This window comes from Leptopilina boulardi, unplaced genomic scaffold (genome assembly GCF_019393585.1).
Source record: "Leptopilina boulardi isolate dan_hultmark-lab unplaced genomic scaffold, ZJU_Lbou_2.1 LbouV2_278, whole genome shotgun sequence".
Classification (NCBI taxonomy): Eukaryota; Metazoa; Arthropoda; class Insecta; order Hymenoptera; family Figitidae; genus Leptopilina; species Leptopilina boulardi.
This window is the reverse complement of record NW_026137838.1, coordinates 1,082,444-1,106,622: the sequence shown is the minus strand read 5'-3', so window position 1 is coordinate 1,106,622 and position 24,179 is coordinate 1,082,444. Positions and strand designations below refer to the sequence as shown.

General features: G+C 22.9%; 1 protein-coding gene across 1 annotated transcript in view; it reads left to right on the top strand.

Annotated features, from left to right (window-relative positions):
• Positions 1–24,179, top strand: part of LOC127282025 (protein Fe65 homolog) — a 138,193-nt gene that overhangs the window by 103,629 nt on the left and 10,385 nt on the right. The window contains exon 4 of the mRNA XM_051306096.1: positions 23,803–23,961. Within this exon, the coding sequence (XP_051162053.1) occupies positions 23,803–23,961 (159 nt within the window). The remainder of the gene's footprint in view (positions 1–23,802; positions 23,962–24,179) is intronic.

Below are 24,179 nucleotides of genomic sequence, written 5' to 3'. Positions count from 1 at the left end.
CGACAGCAGGAATGCACACACAGTTGGTGGGTGTTTGTATGTGTGTTTGGTGCGAATAGGTCGCGGGAGCGAGAGGAATCTTAAAGGGCAAAAAAAAGGAGAGAGAGAGAGAGAAAAAAAAATAAAGGATAGAGGGCAGAAACCCCAGATTCTTCCCAACACAGAGGAGAAAAGGGGAGGGTTTGTCATGTTGGACACGTGTAGCGAGTAGTATGCCGTAAACATTTCTCTTCTTTTTTTTTTATTCTACAAAAAACCCTTTTTTTTTTATTTTTGTTCTGCTCCAAACCCCCTTACACCTTTTAAGAAAGACCGGGTGCGACACCTCGCGTTCATAAAGTACCCTCAGGTGCCAGTTTATACCATGGAGAAAAAAGTTTCACGTTCAACGATGTTTTTTTCCTGAAATTACGTCAATATCCTTAGGAATTGTAACTTTTTTTTGTGAATTTTTTTTTTATTTTCAAAAATTGTGGTTTTGTTTCTCAAATTTTTATTTATAGAAACTAATTAATTTTTATTTATAATTAATTATTGAGATAAAAACTTATTACTTTTTATTTATAAAAACTAATTAATTTTTATCTCAAAAAATTAATCAATTTTTATCTAAAAACTAATTAATTTTTATTTCAAAAACTAATCAATTTTGAACTAAAAAAATACTCAATTTTTTGTAGGAACAATTAAAGTAATAGCTAAAGAAAAATTGGAATTAATAAATTTAAGTAGTACAAAGTTTATTTGGTCAGACAATGTATTTTAGTAAGAGGTAATTTAATGTTTAAGTAGTAAAAACTATAGTCTGTCAGACAAAGTATTTTACCAAACGTAAATTAAAAAATTAAGTAGTAAAAACTTTATTTAGTCAGACAGAGTATTTTATTCGGAATTTTAGTAGATTTTAAGTAGTATAAATTATATTTAGTCAGGCAGAGTATTTTTTCAAAATTTTAGTAATTAAGTAGTATAAATTATATTTGGTAAAACAAAGTAACTTATTAAACGTTCGTACAAAATTTAAGTAGTACAAATTTGTATTTAGTCAGGCAAAGTATTTTTTCCAACTAAGTAATATTTAAGTAGTAAAAACTATAGTCTGTCAGACAAAGTATTTTACCAAACGTAAATTAAAAAATTAAGTAGTAAAAACTTTATTTAGTCAGACAGAGTATTTTATTCGGAATTTTAGTAGATTTTAAGTAGTATAAATTATATTTAGTCAGGCAGAGTATTTTTTTCAAAATTTTAATAATTAAGTAGTATAAATTATATTTGATCAGACAAAGTAACTTATTAAACGTTCGTACAAAATTTAAGTAGTACAAATTTGTATTTAGTCAGACAAAGTATTTTTTCCAACTAAGTAATATTTAAGTAGTATAGTTTATATTTGGTCAGACAAAGTATTTTTTTCAAATTTCCATAAAAAATTAAGTAGTATAAACTGTATGTGGTCAGACAGATTAATTTTCCAAACTTTTATTAATATTTAAGTAGTACAATGCATATTTGGTCAGCCAAAGTGTTTATTAAAAACTCATTTATTTATCAAGTAGAGTATAATCTATATTTGGTTTGACAAATTGAAATATTTTTATATAAAATATAGAGTGTTTAATTATTTATATAATATTGAAAAAAACTACTTCATTATTATATTAAACATTCGTCTCTCTCTCTACTTGATAAATCTATGTCCCAGTTATATTTATTCATAAAAAATCAATATTGCTGTTATTTAAAAAACAATATAAAAATAAATTTTTAATTTATAAGATGTTTTATATTAATTATTATTTATTTAATAATTTTTCTTATATTTTTATGTTTCAGGTGAGTCTTCTAATATTTTGTACTCTCTTATCTTTTGTTGGCACGACGGTAAGAAAAGCAAAAATAATTAATTTTAATATTAAAATAATTTTCATTTTTATTTTTTTTCAATTTTGTTTAATCAAAAACATTATAATAATAAAAATATCAATAATACCTAAATATTATTATTATTATTATTATTATTATTGTAGTTATTATTACTATTTTTATTTTTATTAAGATTATTATTATTATTTTTTTATTATTATTTAAGATTGTAATTTACAATTTTGTTTTTAACTTAAGTTATTTAAATTATATTTATAATTGATATTTATTTTTAGAAATATATTATAAATTTTTCTTCGGAAAATTAAAATTATAATTAAACTAAATTATCATTAAAAGCGTCAATTTTAGTCGGTTAAATTCAATTGAAGTAGTATAAAATAATTGAGGTCAGGCATTAAATAGCATCAGGTGAAAAGCTTATCATTTACATTATTAATAATCGCGCGCTGCGAATAATATTAAATATCCACTGAATATTTTTATAGAAATTTTAAATTTTACTTGAAATTTCGCTTGGTTTAAAAAAAAATGCACTCAACATTGATAAAATTCTTTTTAATTTCAACTCTAAAAATATTTAAAATTCCATCATTCTTTATTATTAAAAATTAACTATTTTCACAGAGAAAAAAAAATATTATTTCTCTTTTATTAAAAATAGATAAAAAAATTTTCTATAAATTAAATATTATTAAAAAATATTACTAGAAACAAAAAAAATGGTTTATTTAGTAGTATAAAATATCTTAAGTCAGACATTAAAATAAAATAATTCTTAATTATTAACATAATTTTTTTTTCACCACAGTATAAAAATTTATGTTACATTTTCTTATAAAAAAGAAACTTGTACAAAAATAATTTGAGTATTATTTTTTTAAATTTTTAATTAAAGTTTTTAATTAAATTTTCTTAAAGTGAATTTAAAGAAAAAATTTTCTATTTGTAAAATGAAGTTTTTGAATTGGTATATTTCACAAGCACATGGTATAACATGAGACGATAGAATAATAAGAAAAATCGATATAGAGAGAGGAGCAAAAGCGCACAGGTAGAGAGAGAATGCGGTAAAGACTATAAGCGTGGTAGGTAAGTAGAACAGGCAGATATAAGCTGCCCAGTTCTATTGCAGGTAGCATCGTCGAATAATGAAGGGCCAATGACCTTTCCTACCCTCTGACTCAGTTAGCGTTCAAACACATATATAGCAAAACTTTTAGTTGGCTTCCCTTTAATTTCTGCCAATTAAACTCAACATTTTTACTATATTTATAATATAATTAAGTTACAAAATTAAAAAAAAAAATGAAGACAGATTTGTAAAAGAAAATTTAAAAAAGGGAAAACATTTTTTAGAAATATTTTCTAAAAAGAATTTTTGCAGTAGTTTTTTAAAAATATATATATATATATATATATATTCTCATAAAAAAAAGTTGATGAAATTCTTGATTTTTTTGAGAATAGAATTTAATATTTCTTTCTTTTAAATAAAATTTTTAAGTGAGATAATATTTATTTAATTAATTTTTTTTAAACTATTTTTTTAATATTTCAGTTTTTTACATCTAAAGAAATGTTTTATTTGAAACAAATATAATATATTTAGGTTAAATAAACATATATATTTGTCTGAGAGGCAACTAACTCATTTATTTTGACGTAAATAAAAATTTTATTTTTCATAAAAATAAAGTAAATATTTATTTGCAACAAATAAATAATTATTGGTAACAAATAAATATTTATTTGCATCAAATAAATAATTATTTGCAACAAATAAATAATTATTGGTAACAAATAAATATTTATTTGCATCAAATAAATAATTATTTGCAACAAATAAATATTTATTTGGCTCATAAGATAAATATATTTCTTTTCTCTGGGAGTAAATTGTAAATGAAGACTAAAATTTTTTTATTTACAATTAAAAATAACTTTTTTTTCTCTTCTATCTCTCTCTCAATCTTTTTCTTCTTTTTTCAAAAGAATCGATAATAAAATGTATTTTTACTTCAATTGCGCGCAAGCAGTTTTTTTTCTCAACGTTTGGATCTTTTATATAAAAAATAATTCCTATAATATTTATCGAATTAATAATAATTTAATTATAATTTCTATAATTTCTACAATTAATAATAATAATAATAATAATAATAATAATAATAATAATAATAATGATAATAATAAATAATTATCTAATTATAATAACAATATATGATAATTATATATAATTAATTTCTATAGAATATTTATAAAAAAAAATTGAACATGAAAAAAGTTTGACGCTTTTCTTTTTTTTATTTGACACTTTGAATAGAATATAGTTGTACTGTCTTTGAAAATGGGTAAAATAAAAGTGAAAAAAATGGATAAATATATTTTTTTTATATGTATTTTGATAACATCTAATATATAAAATGGGTAGAAAGCGATCTATATAAAGGGTGGGGGAGGGTGATATAGAAGGAAACTATGAATAAATATTCTTGAAAGTCACACACACACACACATACACACACTTCGATAAAAATTGCCCTCGTTCGCCTAAAATTTTACCGTGCTAGAGTGCAACCCTCCTCGTTTCGAACAAGAAGGAACCCTTTTTTTACCGTCATCAAAAGCTTCCGTTAAATAAATGGATAGCCCGCTTACCTCGTTCTAATATAACAAATCAATCTCATTTACATAACATATACATATTTTATATATGAACTCTATGACATAGCACAAAAAATATTTCTATGAAATTTTATTTTCAATGTCAAAAAAAAAAGTTACTTTGTATTATCAGGAAAATATAGAAAAGTGGGTCAAAACGTCACCATTCAATTTTAAATAAATAAACTCGTATTTTAACAAATATTAACTTAATACGATTTTATCAAGTTTTATTTTATTTTATTTTTATTTATTTATCTTCTTTATTCATGTATGAAAATCCATTGGATTTATGTTTACCCATTTGGGTAATATATTTACCCCACAATGATAATATTTACTAATAAAAAAATAATAATAATAATAATAGTAATAATAGTAATAATAATATAATAATATTATTTCTCTGTTTTATAATATAGTAATATTATTTACCTTACAATAGTGTATAATTTACATATGTGATATTTACATATCTGTTTTATCTAAATAATAAATAATTACACAAAAGTAAATTCTCATTACAAAAGCAAAAATCTTTATTACAAATAGTAATTCTTATTATTATCAGAAAAGAATCCAATATTCCTTTCGTTTTTAATATCGCACATTTATTAATGGCATCTCGTAAAAAAAATACAATAAAATAAAAGCTCGTTAAATTGTGCTCTCAAAGTTTTCTAGGTCAGATAATAATTTAAAGCAAAAAAAAAAAAAAAAAAGGTATAATTCTCTTCTATATAAACTCCGAACTCAATTTTGCCATTTTACGTTTCTTTGAAAACTGATATTATTGTGAAAAACTTTCAAGTGTTTTTTTCTTTGTTGCCCCCACTTTTTGAAACGTGAATTATATAGTTTCCTTAGTAAATATGTGCAGAGGAAAAAAAAATTCATTTCTAATTAAAAACTTGAGACATTTTTTAAAAACTAAAAAAATATATTGTATTTTAGAAAATTTATTTCAGAAAAAGTATTTTATTATTGAATTATTTAGTGGAATAAATTTTATTTTGTCAGACAAAAGATTTTATTGAACGTTCCTAAAAATTTAAGTAGTAAAAATTGTATTTTGTCAGTCGGAGTATTTTTCCAAAAACTGATTAAATTTTTAAGTAGTAAAAATTATATAATGACCAGACAAAGTATTTTATTAAACTGTGAAAAGTAGTATAAATCCGTATTTAGCCAGGCAGAGTATTTTTCCAAACTTTTTAGTAATATTTAAGTAGTATAATTTATATTTGGTCATACTAAGTATTTTATTAAAAGCACATTAAATTTTTAAGTAGTACAAATTCTATTTAATCAGACAGAGTATTTTTCCAAACTTTTAGCAATATTTAAGTAGTATAAATTATATTTGCTCAGACAAAGTATTTTATCAAACTTCCATAAAAAAATGAAGTAGTACAAACTGTATTTGGTCAGACAGTATTATTTCTCCAACTTTTGTTAAAATTTAAATAGTACAATGTATATTTAGTTAAACGAAATATGTTATCAAAGCATCAGTAAATTTCTAAGTAGTATAAATCATATTTAGTCAGACCGAGTATTTTAGAAAGGTTTATTATTATTTTAGTAGTATAATTTCACTTTGGTCGGACAAAGTGTGTTTAATTTATATAAAAAACCTCAACAAAAATTGTCAGTAGTATAAATTTTATTTTGTCAGACAAAAAAGTATTTTATTAAACGTACATGAAAAAATTAAGTAGTGAAAAATGCATTTAATCAGACAGAGTATTTTAGAAAGTTTTATTATTATTTTAGTAGTATAATTTATATTTGCTCAGACATAGATTTTTGTTACCAAAAAAAACTCAGCAAAAATTCTCAGTAGTAATATAAATGTTATTTTGTCAAAGTATTTTATTAAAATTTCAGTAAATTTTTAAGTAGTATAAATTATATTTCGTCAGACAAAGTTCTTTACCAAAAGCACATTAAATTTTTAAGTAGAACAAATTGTATTTAGTCAGGCAGTGTTTTACCAAACTCGTAATAATTGTTAAGTAGTATAAAATACATTTAGTCAGGCATACAATTTCACCCAAAAAAAAACGTAAAAATTAATTAAATATTTTCTTGTGTATTATAAATTTATATTTACTAAATTTAGACAATTTTTTTTTATTTAAAAAAAGAAAATTTACAGAAATAAAAATTTTGTTTCCGTGGTAAAATTTTTTCAGTATTTTGTAAAAAAAACATGTTTCGGCGATATTTCGTTATTTTGCGAGTTTTTACGAATGATACTTTCATTTCCATATTGGGTCGGTGACTTTCTCGAATGTTGAGAATCTGGATAACAGTTTGATAATACGCCAGTTCTATATAGACTCGACTATATATATATATATAAATGTATATATACACTACTGTCTGTAAAGCTGCAGCCCAGCTTTGAGCTCTCCGATATCTTCCGGATCGGTAGTTTCATTGCTCACATGACCCCTCACTTAACCCCTGAATCTATCGCTTTCATCAATCACTCCAAATAAACACAAACGCGAAGAGAGAGGTTCGTTATAACTCCATTTTAACTTTGTGCGAAATGTTTTTCATTCTATTTAATTGCAATTCACCTTTTTCTTTTTTTTTCCTCATTTTTTTTAGTAAAAATAACCATTCTCGATTTTAAAATGCTCATTTTGTATATACTCGCGTATGTGCTTTCATATTCCAACCAGTTAATTGCATAAAATGCTTCTGAAAGCTCGTACATTCTCACTTTCAATTTATAAATTGGAACAATTTCCTCTCTTGGAATTTCGCCATTTTCACGTTTTCATATGTGTGTGTTTATATATATAGATGAATATGAATATATTGTACTTGCTGTTCAATTTTCGACATGGGGGAAAAAATATGCTCAAATTAAGGATTTATGAATTTCGAATAGATTGTATAATGTTTCTGTAAATCTTACAATATGCTTCTATTGTAAATGGTACAAATATATTTTTTTGTAAATTTTACAAATTCTTTTTTTATTGTATAAATAATTTTTTTTATTATAAAATTATATTATATTATAACCGAAAGAAAATCTTTATCTGGAACAGAGATATTTTTATCTAGAATAGCAAAAACTTTCTCTATTTTAGTGAAACATATCGCTGTTCCAGGGAAACTTATAGTTGTTCGAGGTAAAGATTTTTTTTACATATATTTTTTTTAATATAATATGATATATCATACTACATTGTATTATATTATACTATATTATACTATATTATATTATATTATACTATATTATACTATATTATACTATACTATATTATACTATATTATATTATATTATACTACATTATATTATACTATATTATATTATACTATATTATACTATACTATATTATACTATATTATACTATATTATACTATTTTATACTATATTATACTATATTATACTATTTTATATTATATTATATTATATTATATTGTATTATATTCTAAAAAAAATTATTATTTATATTGTCTATTTTTTATTTGCTGAATAATTTGCGACTCTTTCATACGTGTGAAAAGAAGTTAATGAAGCAACTGAATAAAAAAAAATATATATATCTATATGTAACAGTGATCTTTTCGATATTATTTTTTTTTTTTTTTTGCAGTACAGACAATGTGAATAGGGTTTATGCATATTTTATAGATACTCACATAACAGTTTATAACAGTGAATATTCGGAAAGAAAAGAAGAACAATACAAAATAGTTTAAGGTTCACGTGTAAGCGTATATAAAATTCATAAAATGACCTGTAAAAATAGTTGAAAGCAAGTCAGAAGCGCAGTTTTTATAGTAAAAAAAAAATATGTTTGTAAAATATGCCTTGAACCGTAACCTGCATTAGGAGAACGTTATAATATATATAATATAAATAAATTGTTCTTTTAACGAGGTGTCAGATATACAATGTATGACTCATATATAATTGGAAATTATAGTAGTTTTTAAGTAGTATAAACTAATTTACGTCAGACTCAATACCAAAAAACAAGTCATATAATAATTTTAATAAATTATAATAATAATAATAATAATAATAAATAATAATAATAATAATAAATAATATTAATAATAATTATAATAATTATTATTATAATAATAATAATATATAATATATAATAATATAATAATACATTATATAATAAATAAATAATTATAATTGAAAAAAATATTTTATTTGATTCAAGTAATCGGACACTTGACTATTATCAAATAAATATTTACCTGAACGAAATAATTTTTATTTGAATTAAATAACATCTTCGAAAAAAATATTTACCTGATACAGCGAAAGGTTTCACTAGAATATTGAAAAATTTAACTGGAACAAGTAAAAGTTTTGCTACTATATTGAAACGTTTCGCTGTTTTAGGTATAAATCTTTTTTTTCGAACCAATAATTTCTCTATTTGAATCAAATATCATTTAATTTACTTTCAATAATTATTTGATACAAATAAATTTTGTTTTCTATTTCTAAAAATTGGAAAAAAATTGTATGTTTAAATATATAGTTTTTCTATAAATAAAAAAAAAATCAGTCAAAAAAAAAAGAATCAAATTCTCATTTTCCGAAATTTATCGCCGGTAAATTAAGCACTTTTTTTCTCGCGAAGTAAATAACAAGTCGTTGGTATATAGAAAACTTTTTTTTTTTTTTTTTTTGGAACCCTTGTTTGGGGCGGCGCGTTGGAAATGATTTAATGTCTCGGTACAATCATGCTCGAAGAATAAAGTAGATTAGATTCTTGTAGTTTTGGCTCAGTGGCAAGAAAAGGGAGTTTTGGCCTTTAACAAAACTTCCTTTAGTTCTCTTGGTGTTTGGTTCTTCCTATATATATATATCACCATAACTTTTGTAGAAATTCTCCTTCATTATCCATTTGTTATCCAAGAGTCTTAACCAGCGCCAATATAACTCCAAACCCACCAAGTCTAGTCAGTGACCTCCCTTTTGCTTTTCCTATATATATATATAGTTCTCCCTTATTTTCTTTTCATCCATTTTGCAGGCTTCAAAGGGTGAGAAGGGGGTGAGAAAGAGAAAGAGGGGAGGGGGGGTTGGAACAACCCTCCAGAGCAATGTCCGCTTAGAGAGTGGAGAATGCAAGCTCGTTTTGCCTCGGGGTATATCTGCCATCGAGAGAATGCACTCTCGATAAGACCAGAGTTTGAGGGGGACAGAGAGAGAGAGAGAGAGAGAGTATCCTATTGATTGGGCTGCGGCATTCTGTATCGAATGCCGACAGTAATTCTCCTACGCGAGATATACTAGCTGGACATTTCCAGTTTAAAATATATATATACAAAATGAACAAATATCCGATATATACTTAAACAGGCCAGTACCTTTTTAGGCCGGAATTTGTTCAGGGAATATATATATATACTTTAAACTACCTCGATTTACTTCAACAATTCGCCTTTGAATTCTATTGAATTTGCCAAGTTAAATCTTTTTTTTCTTTGTATTTATTTTGTTTTATTCGTTTGGAACAGTGCGAAAGAAAATTTTATAATATTTATAAATTTTATGGGTAAAAAAAATATTTATCTGGAACAGCGATATGTTTCTCTAGAATAGCTAAAACTTTCCCTGTTTTAGTGAAACGTATCGCTATTCCAACTTATTACTGTTCCAGGTAAAGATTTGTTTCTGTTTTGTTTGAAAGGAACAAGTAGTATAAACTATATTTCATCAGACAGGGTTTTTTTTTTAAAAGAATTTCATATTTAAGTAGTACAAAATATATTTGGTCGCACTGAATACATTTTCTACTACTTAGTTTTTTTACAGACATTTAGTAAAACACTTTGTCCGACTAAATATCAATTATACTACTTAAAAGTTTACCAAGCTTTTAGAAAAATAGTTCGTCTGACTAAATATTGATTATACTACTTAAAATGTAATTAAAAACTTGAAAAAAATACTCTGTCTGACCAAGTTTGGTTTATACTACTTAAACTCTAAAACAGCTTTTGGAAAAATATTTGGTCTGACCAAATGTAGTTTGTACTACCTAATAATAATAAAAGTTAGTTATAATACTCTGTCTGATCAAACATAGATTTTACTACTGGAAATTTAAAAAAAAATATGGAAAAATACTCTGTCTGACCAAATACACTTTGTACTACTTAGTTTTTTACGGTCATTTGGCAAAAATACTTTGTCTGACCAAATATAATTTACACTACTTAAAAGTTTACTTTTAAAACAATATATTTTGTCTAACTAAATGTAATTTATACTACTTAAAAGTTTACCAAGCTTTTAGAAACATATTTCATCTGACTAAATATTGATTATACTACTTAAAATGTAATAAAAACTTGAAAAAAATAATCTGCCTGACCAAGTTTGGTTTACACTACTTAAACGCTAAAATAGCTTTTGGAAAAATATTTGGTCTGACCATGTGTAGTTTGTATTACTTAATAATAATAATAATAGTTATAATACTCTGTCTGACCGAACGTAGATTTTACTACTGGAAATTTTAGAAAACGTATGGAAAAATACTCTGTCTGACCAAATACACTTTGTACTACTTAGTTTTTTACGGTCGTTTGGCAAAAATACTTTGTCTGACCAAATATAATTTACACTACTTAAAAGTTTACTTTGAAAACAATATATTTTGTCTAACTAAATGTAATTTATACTACTTAAAAGTTCAATGAGCTTCTGAAAAAATACATTGTCTAATCAAATATAAATTTTACTACTTGAAATATATAGACAAAATTGGAAAAATACTCTGTCTGATCAAGTACAATTTATACTACTTGAACGTTTAAAAAATCTTTTGAATAAACATTTCGTCTGACCAAATACAGTTTGTACTACTTACATTTTTACTTATCTGTTTATAACTAAATATTTTGGCTGACCAAATATAAATTTTACTACTTAATTATAAATTTAATAAAAGCTTGGAACATTGTAAAATCAATCGGCAAACTAAATTCTATTTTAAAATATTATTTTCTATTTTTTTATTTTTTTATATTTTACTAAATTAGAGTACATTGTTCTATTTTTATAATACACAAATGGAAAAAAATATTCACCTTGAACAGCGATAAGTTTCACTGAAATAGCGAAATATTTTACTACAACAGGGAAAATTTTTGCTGTTCTAGAGAAATATATCGCTGTTCCAGGTGAAGATTTTTTTTCGTATAATATATCGAGTATTCTTATATCAAAATTAAAAATAAGATGAAAATACAAAAATTAGTAGTAAATAAAAAGCAGAGTGGGGGTAAAAAATCTCGTGATGATATAATATAAAGCCTTGCCTTTTATTTATTATTATTATTATTATTATTATTTTCCCTCTCTCTCTTTCTCTCTCTCTCTTTTCGTAACAAAACCCTTTAATCATACTTCACAACCCCCTTAGTAGCGAGTGACTGCATCGGCTGCAAGGCGCCAGTAGTAAAAGCACGCGATGGTACGGCATATGATGACGTCACACGAATCACCGAAATTCACCGAGTTTATACGATTTTTACCGAAGCAAGGTTGTTCGTTTCAGCCATTGGTGATCAGTCTTTCGCGAACCACCGAATGGCCCTGACAAAATTTCATTCATTTTTGTTTGTGATTTTTTTTTTGTGGTGAGCTTCTCTATATAATTCCGTAGTTATAAATAAATTTAAAAAAAAAACACGCTTGACATAAAATTCGAATGTGTAAATTTAGAAGAACAAAAAAACCCTTATTTGTGATTAATGAGCGTCTAATTTTAATTGAAAATCGTGAATCGATTGTTTGCTAATATTTTTCGAATATATATTTTTTGAAATAAATTACAAAAAAAAAAAGTTCAATGAATAATAATATTCGAAACGTTGAAGTTAAGGTGATGAGAAATTTAGTATTAGCTGCAGATCTTCAAGGCAGTGGTACTTGATTGTGAGTTATTTTAAAAAAAAAATTTCATGGAAATATTAATTATTACATAATTTAATTAAAATTTATTTTTTACAACTTTTTTATTTTCTTACCATTAAATGTATTATCATACAAATGTTATTATAATAATAATAGTAATAACAATAATTTATTTGTTTAACGATTTCAGTTATTATTTTTATTATTATTATTATTATTATTATTATTATTATTATGATTATTTTAATAGTATTACAAATAATAATTCTTTAAAAAAAATCGTTTTTTATTTTTATTGGCAAAAATAATTAGAGCACTTAGAAAAATTATAATATAATAATAATTTTTTGATCAATTACCTATGAAAGTAAATATTAATTAGCAGCTGGGGATTTTTTTTTTATTAAAACCAAATAAACAATTTTCTGTATTTGAAGATATAATTTTTTATTATTGTATTATTCGATAGAATTTTTATTTTCTGCAAAAAAAAAAAATTTATAAAATTATATTTTTCTTTATAGTTTTTTTTTTTGAATAAATTTTTTTTTTAATAAACATCTGTAAAAAATAATGGTCAAGAAAAAGGTGAAATAAATTTTAAATGATTTCACGCAAACAATATTCTCTCGTGTGGAAGAAAAAAAAAAGAAAAATCGTGTAACGAATTTTTAAAACTCTTTTGAGAGCACTTTCGTTGGTAGAAAGTTTAAATTTCAGCTATCTCGTAAAATCAAACGGAAACGCGCACATCCGATAGTTCTTAAGGTTGGCAAGGCAGAAATCGTTACAGAATGTAAGTGTGCTCCAGAGGGAGGTCGATAAAAGGGAAAATATGTATAGAGAAGCCTCTTGTTATATTCTTATAATCTCAAATCGAAAACAGAAACTCTTTTTATTATTCCATTTTCTAGGAAAATTTTGTTATTTTCTTTTTTTTAGAATTAATAAAAAAATTGACAAAATTTTCATTTTTTTTTAAATTAAATTAACTAAATAAGTAAAAAATTATTTTTAGTTAATTACAATTATTTTTTTTTAATTTAATTTTTTTTTGCAATTTTCATTTTGTTTTATATTTAATAAAAATTTCCCCGAAGGAAAAGAAACTGAAATTCATTCATTGAATGAAAAATTCTTTTGAAGAAAAATTTTTCATGTGAAACATTTTTTTTTTTTTTTCTTTTTTTTTTTGTACAAAGTGTATACACAAGGAGTATAAGGGTCCTCGTTAGTGAAGAGCACCAATAACAATAATAATTATCCAGTGATCGCATTGCTCATACTTTCATTGAACAAAACTTCCCTCATTAACCGCAGTTTGCAGTGCATGCAATCAATTCACAAACGAGTTTGCCAGCTCAATGTATACCTATTCAATTGTTTATTGGACGCATTGATGATCGATATCTCTAAATCGTATCTCATCCTTTTGATGAATCTATCATCATCAATGTATATACGATTTTGCAAATAAATTTATATATATATATATTGTCTGGCTATGTACAGTCACTGAAAATGTGAATTTTAAATACTCGCTCCCCTGCGAAATAGTAAATAATATTCCCAAAGGTAATTTTAATTAATATTTTTTTTCAATTTAAATAAATATTTATTTAGTAAATATTTATAATGTAAATTTTTATTTTTAATACGTATTTTTTTATTTCTAATAAGGTTCTAATTAATTGGTTGTGATATTTAATTAATTATCTGTAACATCCAATTAGTTGGAATTAGAAATTGATTCTTACATCCAGCTAATTGGAATTATAAATTAATACTTACATCAAATTAATTGGAATTAAAAACTAATTCTTACATCCAATTAATTGGAGTTAATTATTAATTCTTACATCATATTAATTGAAATTCAAAATTAATTCTTACATCCAGTTAATTGTAATTATAAATTAATACTTACATCAAATTAATTGGAATTAAATTAATTCTTACATCTAATTAATTGGAACTAAAAACTAATTTTTGCATATAATTAATTGAAATTCAAAATTAATTCTTACATCCTGTTAATTGGAATTATAAACTAATACTTGCATCAAATTAATTGGAATTAAAAATTAATTTTTTCACATAATTAATTGGAATTAAAAACTAATTTTTGCATATAATTAATTGGAATTAAAAATAATTCTTACATCCAATTAATTGGAGTTAATTATTAATTCTTACATCATATTAATTGAAATTCAAAATTAATTCTTACATCCAGTTAATTGAAATTATAAATTAATACTTACATCAAATTAATTGAAATTCAAAATTAATTCTTACACCCAGTTAATTGGAATTATAAATTAATACTTACATAAAATTAATTGGAATTAAAAATTAATTTTTTCATATAATTGATTGGAATTAATAACTAATTTTTGCTTATAATTAATTGGAATTAATAACTAATTTTTGCATATAATTAATTGGAATTAAAAACTAATTCTTATATCCAATTAATTGGAGTTAAATATTAATACTTACATCATATTAATTAGAATTATAAATTAATATTTACATCAAATTAATTGGAATTAAAAATTAATTTTTTCATATAATTAATTGGAATTAAAAATTGATTCTTTCATCCAATTAATTGACCGTGAATCATAATTCATTCTTTTCATCTTAATAATTCAAAATATACCCAGAGAAATATTTTACTTTTAAATAAATTAATATATTTGAGTTAAATAAACGTATATTTGTCACAGAGCTTAATAACTTTTTTATTTGACATAAATAAAAATTTTATTTGTCATATAAATAAAAAAAAATAAAAAAATAAAATTTTTATTGAATTCAAATAAAATTTATTTGCAAAAATAAATATTTATTTGCAACAAATAAACATCTATTTGAAACAAATAAAAATTTATTTGAAACAATTAAAAATTTATTTGGCTTCAATTATTCAATTTGTTTAATTACAAAATATATATTTTGATTTATATTTTTATAATATTATTTTATTAATTTTTATTTATATTATATTTTTATTTGTAAAATATTTATTTTGTTGTTTAATATATATATATAGATAGTGGAAAATTTGATATGATTCGAACTAAAAAAAAACCCACGCAAAAAATGAAATACTGTATGAAGGAAATATAAAGAAAAATTTTTATTATAGCAACATTCTGCAAATATTGAGAAATTTTTGTGAATGGTAGTCACTTAATCTTGTATCGCGTATATATATATATTTTTTTTTCTGCAGCGATTCTTATATATATATATATATATATATATATATATATATATATAGTTCATGAACATTCTTTCCAGACAACGTAACTGATTTTCTTGAGAGCCTTTAGAAATTAATGACCTGTGAAAATAAATGCGCGTATGTTCTTATCGACGTCTGGCTTTTACGTACTCTCAATGTTATTTTTTTTTCGTTTTCTTTTTTTATTTTAAGTTGGCTATTAAAATAAGTCAATGCTCTTCTATTCTTCTTCCGGTTGGAATAAATTATTTTCTATAAATTAGAAAAATACGTAAAAGGAAAATAATTTTTTTTTTTTTTAATAGAATGTAGAAAAAAAATGTGTTGAATAGAAAAATTATTGGTTCAAATACTATTTATTTGACGCGAATAAAAATTATATTTGATTCAAGTAAAAATTTATCTTGTTCAAATACTATTTATTTGATGCGAATAAAAATTATATTTGGTTCAAACAAAAAATTTTAGTTCAAATATTATTTATTTGCCGCGAATAACAATTCTATTTGGTTCAAGTAAAAATTTATTTGGTTCAAGTAAAAATTTATTTGGTTCGAATAAAAATTTATCTGTTTCAAATAAAAATTTACCTGCTTCAAATACTGTTTATTTAATACGAATAAAAATTATATTTGGTACAAGTAAAAATTTATCTGGTTCAAATACTATTTATTTGATGCGAATAAAAATTATATTTGGTTCAAACAAAAAATTTTGGTTCAAATATTATTTATTTGCCGCGAATAACAATTGTATTTGGTTTAAGTAAAAATTTATTTGGTTCGAATAAAAATTTATCTGTTTCAAATAAAAATTTACCTGCTTCAAATACTGTTTATTTGATGTGAATAAAAATTATATTTAGTAGAAGTAAAAATTGTATCTAATTCAAATACTATTTATTTGATGTAAGTAAAAATTTATTTAGTTTAAATAAAAAATGTCAAATAAAAATTTATCTGGTTTAAATAAAAAATGTGGTTCACTTTAAAATTTATTTGATTCGAATAAAAAATTTGGTTTAAATAATTATTTCTTTGCGTTAAAAAAATATTTTTTTTACTTTTTTTTAAAATAGTTTTAACTGTATTTGCATTATTATTCGAGTTAAATTTTTCTCCCCAATGTATTTCTAATGGTTTATAAATTATAATAAATTAGTATATAAATAATATGAATATTTCTATTTGAAGAAGAGGAGAAATTTTTTTTTTTTTTTCCTGGTGAAAATGAAAAATGTTTGAATTTATCATAATAAAATAGTGAGGAGGTGAAAAGAAAATGAATTTCATTTCAATGATTTATGTCGATTCACGTGCAACTACGTGACTCGTAATGTGCACCCGAGAAAGTCGTAATTTCTCAAAGCTTCAAGTAATACGAGATGTGTCACGCAGTATTACAGTTATAGTTTCACTTCCTTTGATGAATATATTCGAATGCTTTTTCCTTCAATTTTCAACTTTTCTGAATGAACCAAAAAATGAGTTGTTTCATTTTTTTTTCTACATTCATTGGAAAATAAAATTTATTTTATTCGAAGTAAACATTAAATCAATTTTTTCTTAGTTAAAATAAATTTTTTCTTTTTATTATTATTTTATTTAATTGTCTCAATTTATTTATTTCTAAATAGAAATAAAAATTTATTTCCTGCAACTATTTTTAATTAATAACAACTAATAACTATTTTTAATTAATAACAATTTTCTTTTCAATGTTGAAATAGTTTTTGACAAAATTTTTAAATAATTTTCTTTTATATTGATAGACAAATATTTTTTTTTCTCCCTGAGGGAAAATTGGAAAAAAAACTAAAAAAAAAAAAAAAAAGATATTTCATCTAGAAAATGATGTCTGCAGACTGTGTCTAATATCGACAGGGATTTTCGTTGAATTTCGTCTCTTGAAAGTAGACAGAACGAGAATGCATGCTTGGTTTTATGTTTGTACTTTAAGTGTTGTGACACACCTTGACTTTATATATTGTTTCTTAAATTAAAAAAGAAAATATCAAATATTAGATTTTTCTTTTTTTCTCCAGTCAGTTGTAAAAAAAAAATAACATTTTTGACTTTTATAATGAAAATTTATTAATTTTACACAAAACAATTATTTCGACAATAAAAATAATTTTAAAAAAACAGGAGTAAATTAAAAAAAGTAAAAACCAATTTTTTTTTTAAATCGACTTTGTAATTTAAGGATAATTTTCTTTGACGTATTTTTTTTAATAAATAAATTTTTTAATAATTTTTTTTTAATTATTAATTAATAATTCTGTAATTTAACTATTTATTTTTTTTATATGTTTATTAAATATTATAGTATAAATTATGTAAAAAATAATTATAATTAATTAAATAATAAATAATTCGAAAATAACAATGACATATAGAGGTAATTAAAATTGTTAGGAAAAAATCAAAGAAAAGTAGAAGAAAAATGAAACAAAAGCTCAGTGAAATAAAGGAGTCGAATTTCGATATCGATCCTCAATTGTTGTCTCGGCATTCACCTTTGATACAATGTTCCGAACCCTACACCAAGGCTTTTTTTTCTTTTTTTTCTTTTTTTTTTTGCAACAACCACCTCTTTGTGGTCTGTTAGTAAAATACCGTTAAACCGCGTGTCACGTGACAATTCAGTCGTCTCCTTATTATTCTGCATTATTAATAGTTCACACATTCAAAATAAGTGACTCATTTTTTTTTACATTGCGTGAATTAATTTTAAGATAAAATTAAATTACAATTTAGAAAATTGTCAATTAATAATTATTACTTAATTATTATGTATTTATTATTTATTTATTTATTATTAATATTAATAATTAATAATCAATTAATTAATATTTAATTAATTAACAATCAATTAATTAATAATTAGTGGTATTCTCAAATCAGTTATGTGTGACATCCAATTAATTGGATGTGACAAACATTTAATTAATTGGTAGCATTTGGAATCAATTAAGTGTTACATACGGAATTAATTGATTGTGACACACTTGTAATTAATTGTTACTTTCAATTTATTGTTTGTGATATCAATAATAATTGGTTGTAAAGATCCAATTAATAGGAAATAAAAAATTAATTCTTATATCCAATTAATTGGAATTAAGAAATTAATTCTTATATCCAATTATTTGGAAAAAAAATTAATTCTTACATCCAATTAATTGGAATTAAATTAATTCTTATATCTAATTAATTATTTCTTACACCCAAATAATTGGTAATAAAAAATTAATTCTTGCATCTAATTAATTAGAAAAAAATTAATTCGTTCACCCAATTAATTGGAAAAAAAAATTAATTCTTACATCCAATTAATTAGAATTACATTAATTCTTATATCTAATTAATTGGAACTAAAAAAGTAATTCTTACACTCAAATAATTGAAAATAAAAAATTAATTCGTTCACCCAATTAATTGGAAAAAAAATTAATTCTTACATCCAATTAATTAGAATTACATTAATTCTTACATCTAATTAATTGGAACTAAAAAAGTAATTCTTACACTCAAATAATTGAAAATAAAAAATTATTTCTTACACCCAAATAATTGGGAATAAAAAATTAATTCTTACATCCAATTAATTGGAAAAAAATTAATTCGTTCACCCAATTAATTGGAAAAAATTAATTCTTACATCCAATTAATTGGAATTTAATTAATTCTTACATTTAATTAATTGGAACTAAAAAAGTAATTCTTACACTCAAATAATTGGGAATAAAAAATTAATTCTCACATCCAATTAATTGGAAAAAATTAATTCTTACATCCAATTCATTGGAATTAAAAAATGAATTATTACATCCAATTAATTGACCGTGAATTTTAGTTTTTTCGACTCATCTTAATAATTCTAAAAAAAAGTATCTTATTATTATCCAATTAATTGGCAGTGATAATAATTTGTTACTATATCAAAATTTATATAAAAAAAAAAAAAAAATTTCCCTATATTTACATTTTTATTAAATAAAAAACGCCCCTTTAATTATTCCAAAATTTTTATCCTATATACTTACATTTTTATTAAATAAAAAATCCTCTTTTAATTGTTCAATTCTTTAATTAATTCTCTATTGAAAATATAAAAGCATCTAATTATCTCGTGTCCAATTTTCGATAAAGAACAAATAAAATTAAATAAATCAAAAAATATAATTATGATATTTAGTAGAAAAAAAAGGAAGAACATAGAAATTTTTTTTGAAAAATGTTTTATTTTAAACGAGAGAAAGAGAGACGTATATAGTTGCTAGTAAGTGGAGAATCGATGGGGTACAAATCAACATAAACTTAATTACCCGCCACCCTGGTTGAGCGCTTTGAGCCACCTACATAAGGGTGAGCCACCTTATATATACACGACTAGCTAGCCGGTAAGACGCCAGTACCGTTCGTGTACGATATATACATATATACAGCAACGAAAGCAAGTTAGAGAGGTAGAGGTAGTTCAAGGGGTTGAAAAGAGGAGGTGATGGGGAGGAAGGAGGGGGGGGAGTAAAACTCTGGTGTAGAGGGGGTTGGAAAATGGTAGTGTGTATTGATCGACCGAGCGTCATCCCGACGCCACTAGGACTCTGCATCACCATTCTCTACAATACGCAGATATACCTCTCGTTACTATACTCCGTATAGCTATATTTCCAATATATATATATATATATATATATATATAATGTAGTATTTATTATAACAATATAAAATTCAGGACACAACTATTTTTATTTTTCTCTATATTTTTAGGAATACAAAAAGACGTGACGTCCGGGTCGTTGACGCTTTACATAAATTTTAAATGTAGGAAATCTTTAATTATTTCACGATTCTATTTTACAATTTTTTTTTCTTATAATTTAAAAAAAAAAAACATTTTTCTATTCATGGAAAGAATTTTTTTTATTTATTATATTAATAATTTTATTTATTGGGAATTAATACAAGTTCGTAAATTTATTATTATTAATAATAATAATAATAATAATAATAATAATAATAATAATAATAATGATAATAATTGTTTAATAAAAATAAATAATTATTCAATACAAGGAGATATTTATTTAATACAAGAAAATATTTATTTAATCCAAGGAAATATTTATTTAATCCAAGGAAATATTTATTTAGTTCCAATATTTATTTACACTCAGAGAAATGGTATATTTGTCTCCGAGCCTACTAACTGATTTATTTGTTGCAAATATATTTCATTTCATTGAAATAAAAAATTTATTTGAGCCAAAGAAAAATTTATTTCTGACAAAAAAAATTTTTATTTACCCCAAAATAAATAAGTTAGTAGGCTCTGAGACAAATATACGTTTATTTAACTCAAATATATTTTTTATTTGGTTCAAATAAATCATTTCTCTGGGTGTAATATAAATAAATATATTTATTTGACATAATAGTCAAGTAAGCGATTATTTGAATGAAATAAATTTTTTTTTCAGTGTAAAATTAAAATATAATCTTGTATTGAATTTCTCTGGTAAATATAGAAAATTTAATAAAACATTATTTGATCATTATGATAAAAAAAAAGGTTATGTAAACCTGGTTTTTTTTTCGTATATCGTAATCTTCAATTCTCGTTTCCACCCCCTTAAATTTAACATATTCTTTCTTTTTTTTTTCCTCCCCCTCGAAAAAAACAACCAATTCTAACTTGAAAAGTCTCGTAAGAGAAAATTGTCATTTGCGAAGGAAACTACCATAAAAGTTTCATTCGCCCCCCCCCCCTCTCTCTCTCTCTCTCTCTCCCCGTTACCCCTAAATCTTCCGGAACAAGGAAAAATATCCATAAAAGTCTCAAAACCATGACGTGTACAAATTTTAGTCCAGTATTTTTTTGAGTAATTTTTTTTTTTAATAATAATTTTAGTCCAGTTTTTTCTTTTAAGACAATTTTTTTTTAATATAAAAATTTTTAATATAAAATTTAACGTAATGAAGTGAAAAATAAAATTAATATATAATAAAATAATAAATTTGTATTTGATACAAATATAATTCTATGGAAAATTTTACAATTTCAATTTTTATTTGGAGAAAATTAAAAAAAGAAATTTTCTCTCTCTATGTGTTTTCTGTAATAGAATTTTTTTTTTGAAAGTCTATGAATTTTTCATTTCGATTTTGTTTGGGAAATTTTTTTTTTTTTTTTTTCGTCCGCTTGTTTCTAGAAGACACGGTGAATGTTATGAGAATCATATATGAATTCGCAATGGTCATTGTAAAATGGAATAGGTGAAATGCTATCCCTTCTGCGGCTTCTTTGATATTCCATTTCACACACCAATATTCACCCCTATATAGTTGGCGACTATCCAACTTATATGCATGTGGTTAAGTAACCTTCATATTACTTACCGCAAAGTAGTGCTTCTTCCCACATTCTTGTTCATAGGAATTTCTAATTTACAATTTCTTTCTTTTTTTTTTTTTATTTCTGTCACAAAAGAAAAATTTAACAAAAAATAATTATTAAAAAATTCGATTTTTTTAAATTTATTATTATTATTATTATTATTATTTATATATAATTTTTTATTTAGTAAAACATTTATTTTTTTCCAAAAAAAATAGTAAAAAAAAATATTTGTTTTTATAATAATAATAATAATAATAATAATAATAATAATAATAATAATAATAATAATAATAATAATAATAATAACAATAATAATATAATGGTTCTGTGCGTTTTTCTAGCGTTAGTCAGCAAATACTTTGCTAATCCTTTAATTACGTTGACATGGTAGGCGAATCTAAAGTAAATGTGTTTTAGAATAAAGGTCTTAGTTGGAATATATATATATATATATACATATATATATGTATATTTATAAAGAAGGGTAAAACAGATCTGGCTGTGTTCCCTGATCGTTAATTAAAATGGTGCTAGCATAAAGAGAAAGCGTTAATTTTCCTATTATACGAATATCCAATAATAATAAAAAAAAAAAAGTAGACAACGAAATTTATGCAAATAACCATGAGGACTATGTCACGGACACCAAAATAGGGTCACAAAACTTTTCATTCAATTCACCATTATCACAAAGTTATGAAAATTAAAAAAAAAAAATTTTCTTTTGTTTAATTTAGTTGAAATTAATTTTCAATTTTTTTTGTTTTTTTAATTACATTGTTATTTTTTAAATATCTTTATTTTTATTGATTTTCTTTTCGAAAAACAATTTTTTTAATTAAAAATAAAAATTTTCATTTAAATTCAAAAAAAAAATTTTTTCTACAATTATCCGAATGCTGAATAAAGTATTAGAACAGAAAAAAAATATGCTATTGAATCTACAGTATTTCCACCGCAAAGGCATAGAAAATTATTTATTCAAAAGCTTATACGTTATAAAATTTGTAAAATATGAGATATAAATTCTACAGCAGATGCTTTTAAAATAATATTTTTTATACTTTTTTTTGCAAAAATACTGTTGAGCATATTTTTCTCAATATAATTATTATTTAAAATATATAATAGAATTATATTATGTAACTCTCTAAATCTGAATTAGTAAAAATGTGTACTAATTTGAATTAGTGACGCACTTTTTACTTCTGAATTAGTAAAATTTTACTAATTATTAGTAACTTTTACTAACAATTAGTAAAATTTAACTAATTCTAAAGCAAAAAGTGAGTCACTAATTTAAATTAGTAAACATTTTTACTAATTCAGATTTAGAGAGAATATAATTTTTATATTATTAAAATTGAAATTATAAATAATATTATATAATTCTATATAATTATATAATTATTATTATAAATTACTATTATTATTATTATTATTATTATTATTATTATTATTTTTTTTATATAATTATAATTTATATAACATTCCATAATATTATATTATATAATAAAATAAATAATATATTTTTTCCAAATATATTAATCCTATAAAAAATAAAAGGGAGAAATTTTGTGATTTTTTTTTATTATTGTAGGATATTTTTTTTTTAAAAAAAAAGACAGGATATTTTCCTAATTTCAATAATACCGTGATGATTCAGATACGTCAATGAGGGTGTGGCAGTGGTCGCTGAATCCACTTTGATCGACGACACCCTCAATGGGAATCCCCGATCGACTAGCAAGCTTCTGCCGAAAGCTTCCACTCTGGAAAATCATGGAGAACCAGTCGCCAATCCTTCCGGCGCCGACGTCATAAAGTATGTACGAATTCGTCGTACACTTTTTCTAGATCTCCCCCCCCCCCCACCATCACCACCCCACTTAGGAAAAAAATAAAATTAAAAAGAAATTTCTGTCTGACTAAAAATGTTTTTTATAAAAAAAAAATTTTTTTTGTATTTTATTATACATTTTTTTTTATATTTCTTTGAAACAGTAAATTATTTTTTTCTGTCTGACTTAAACCGGCTTTTAC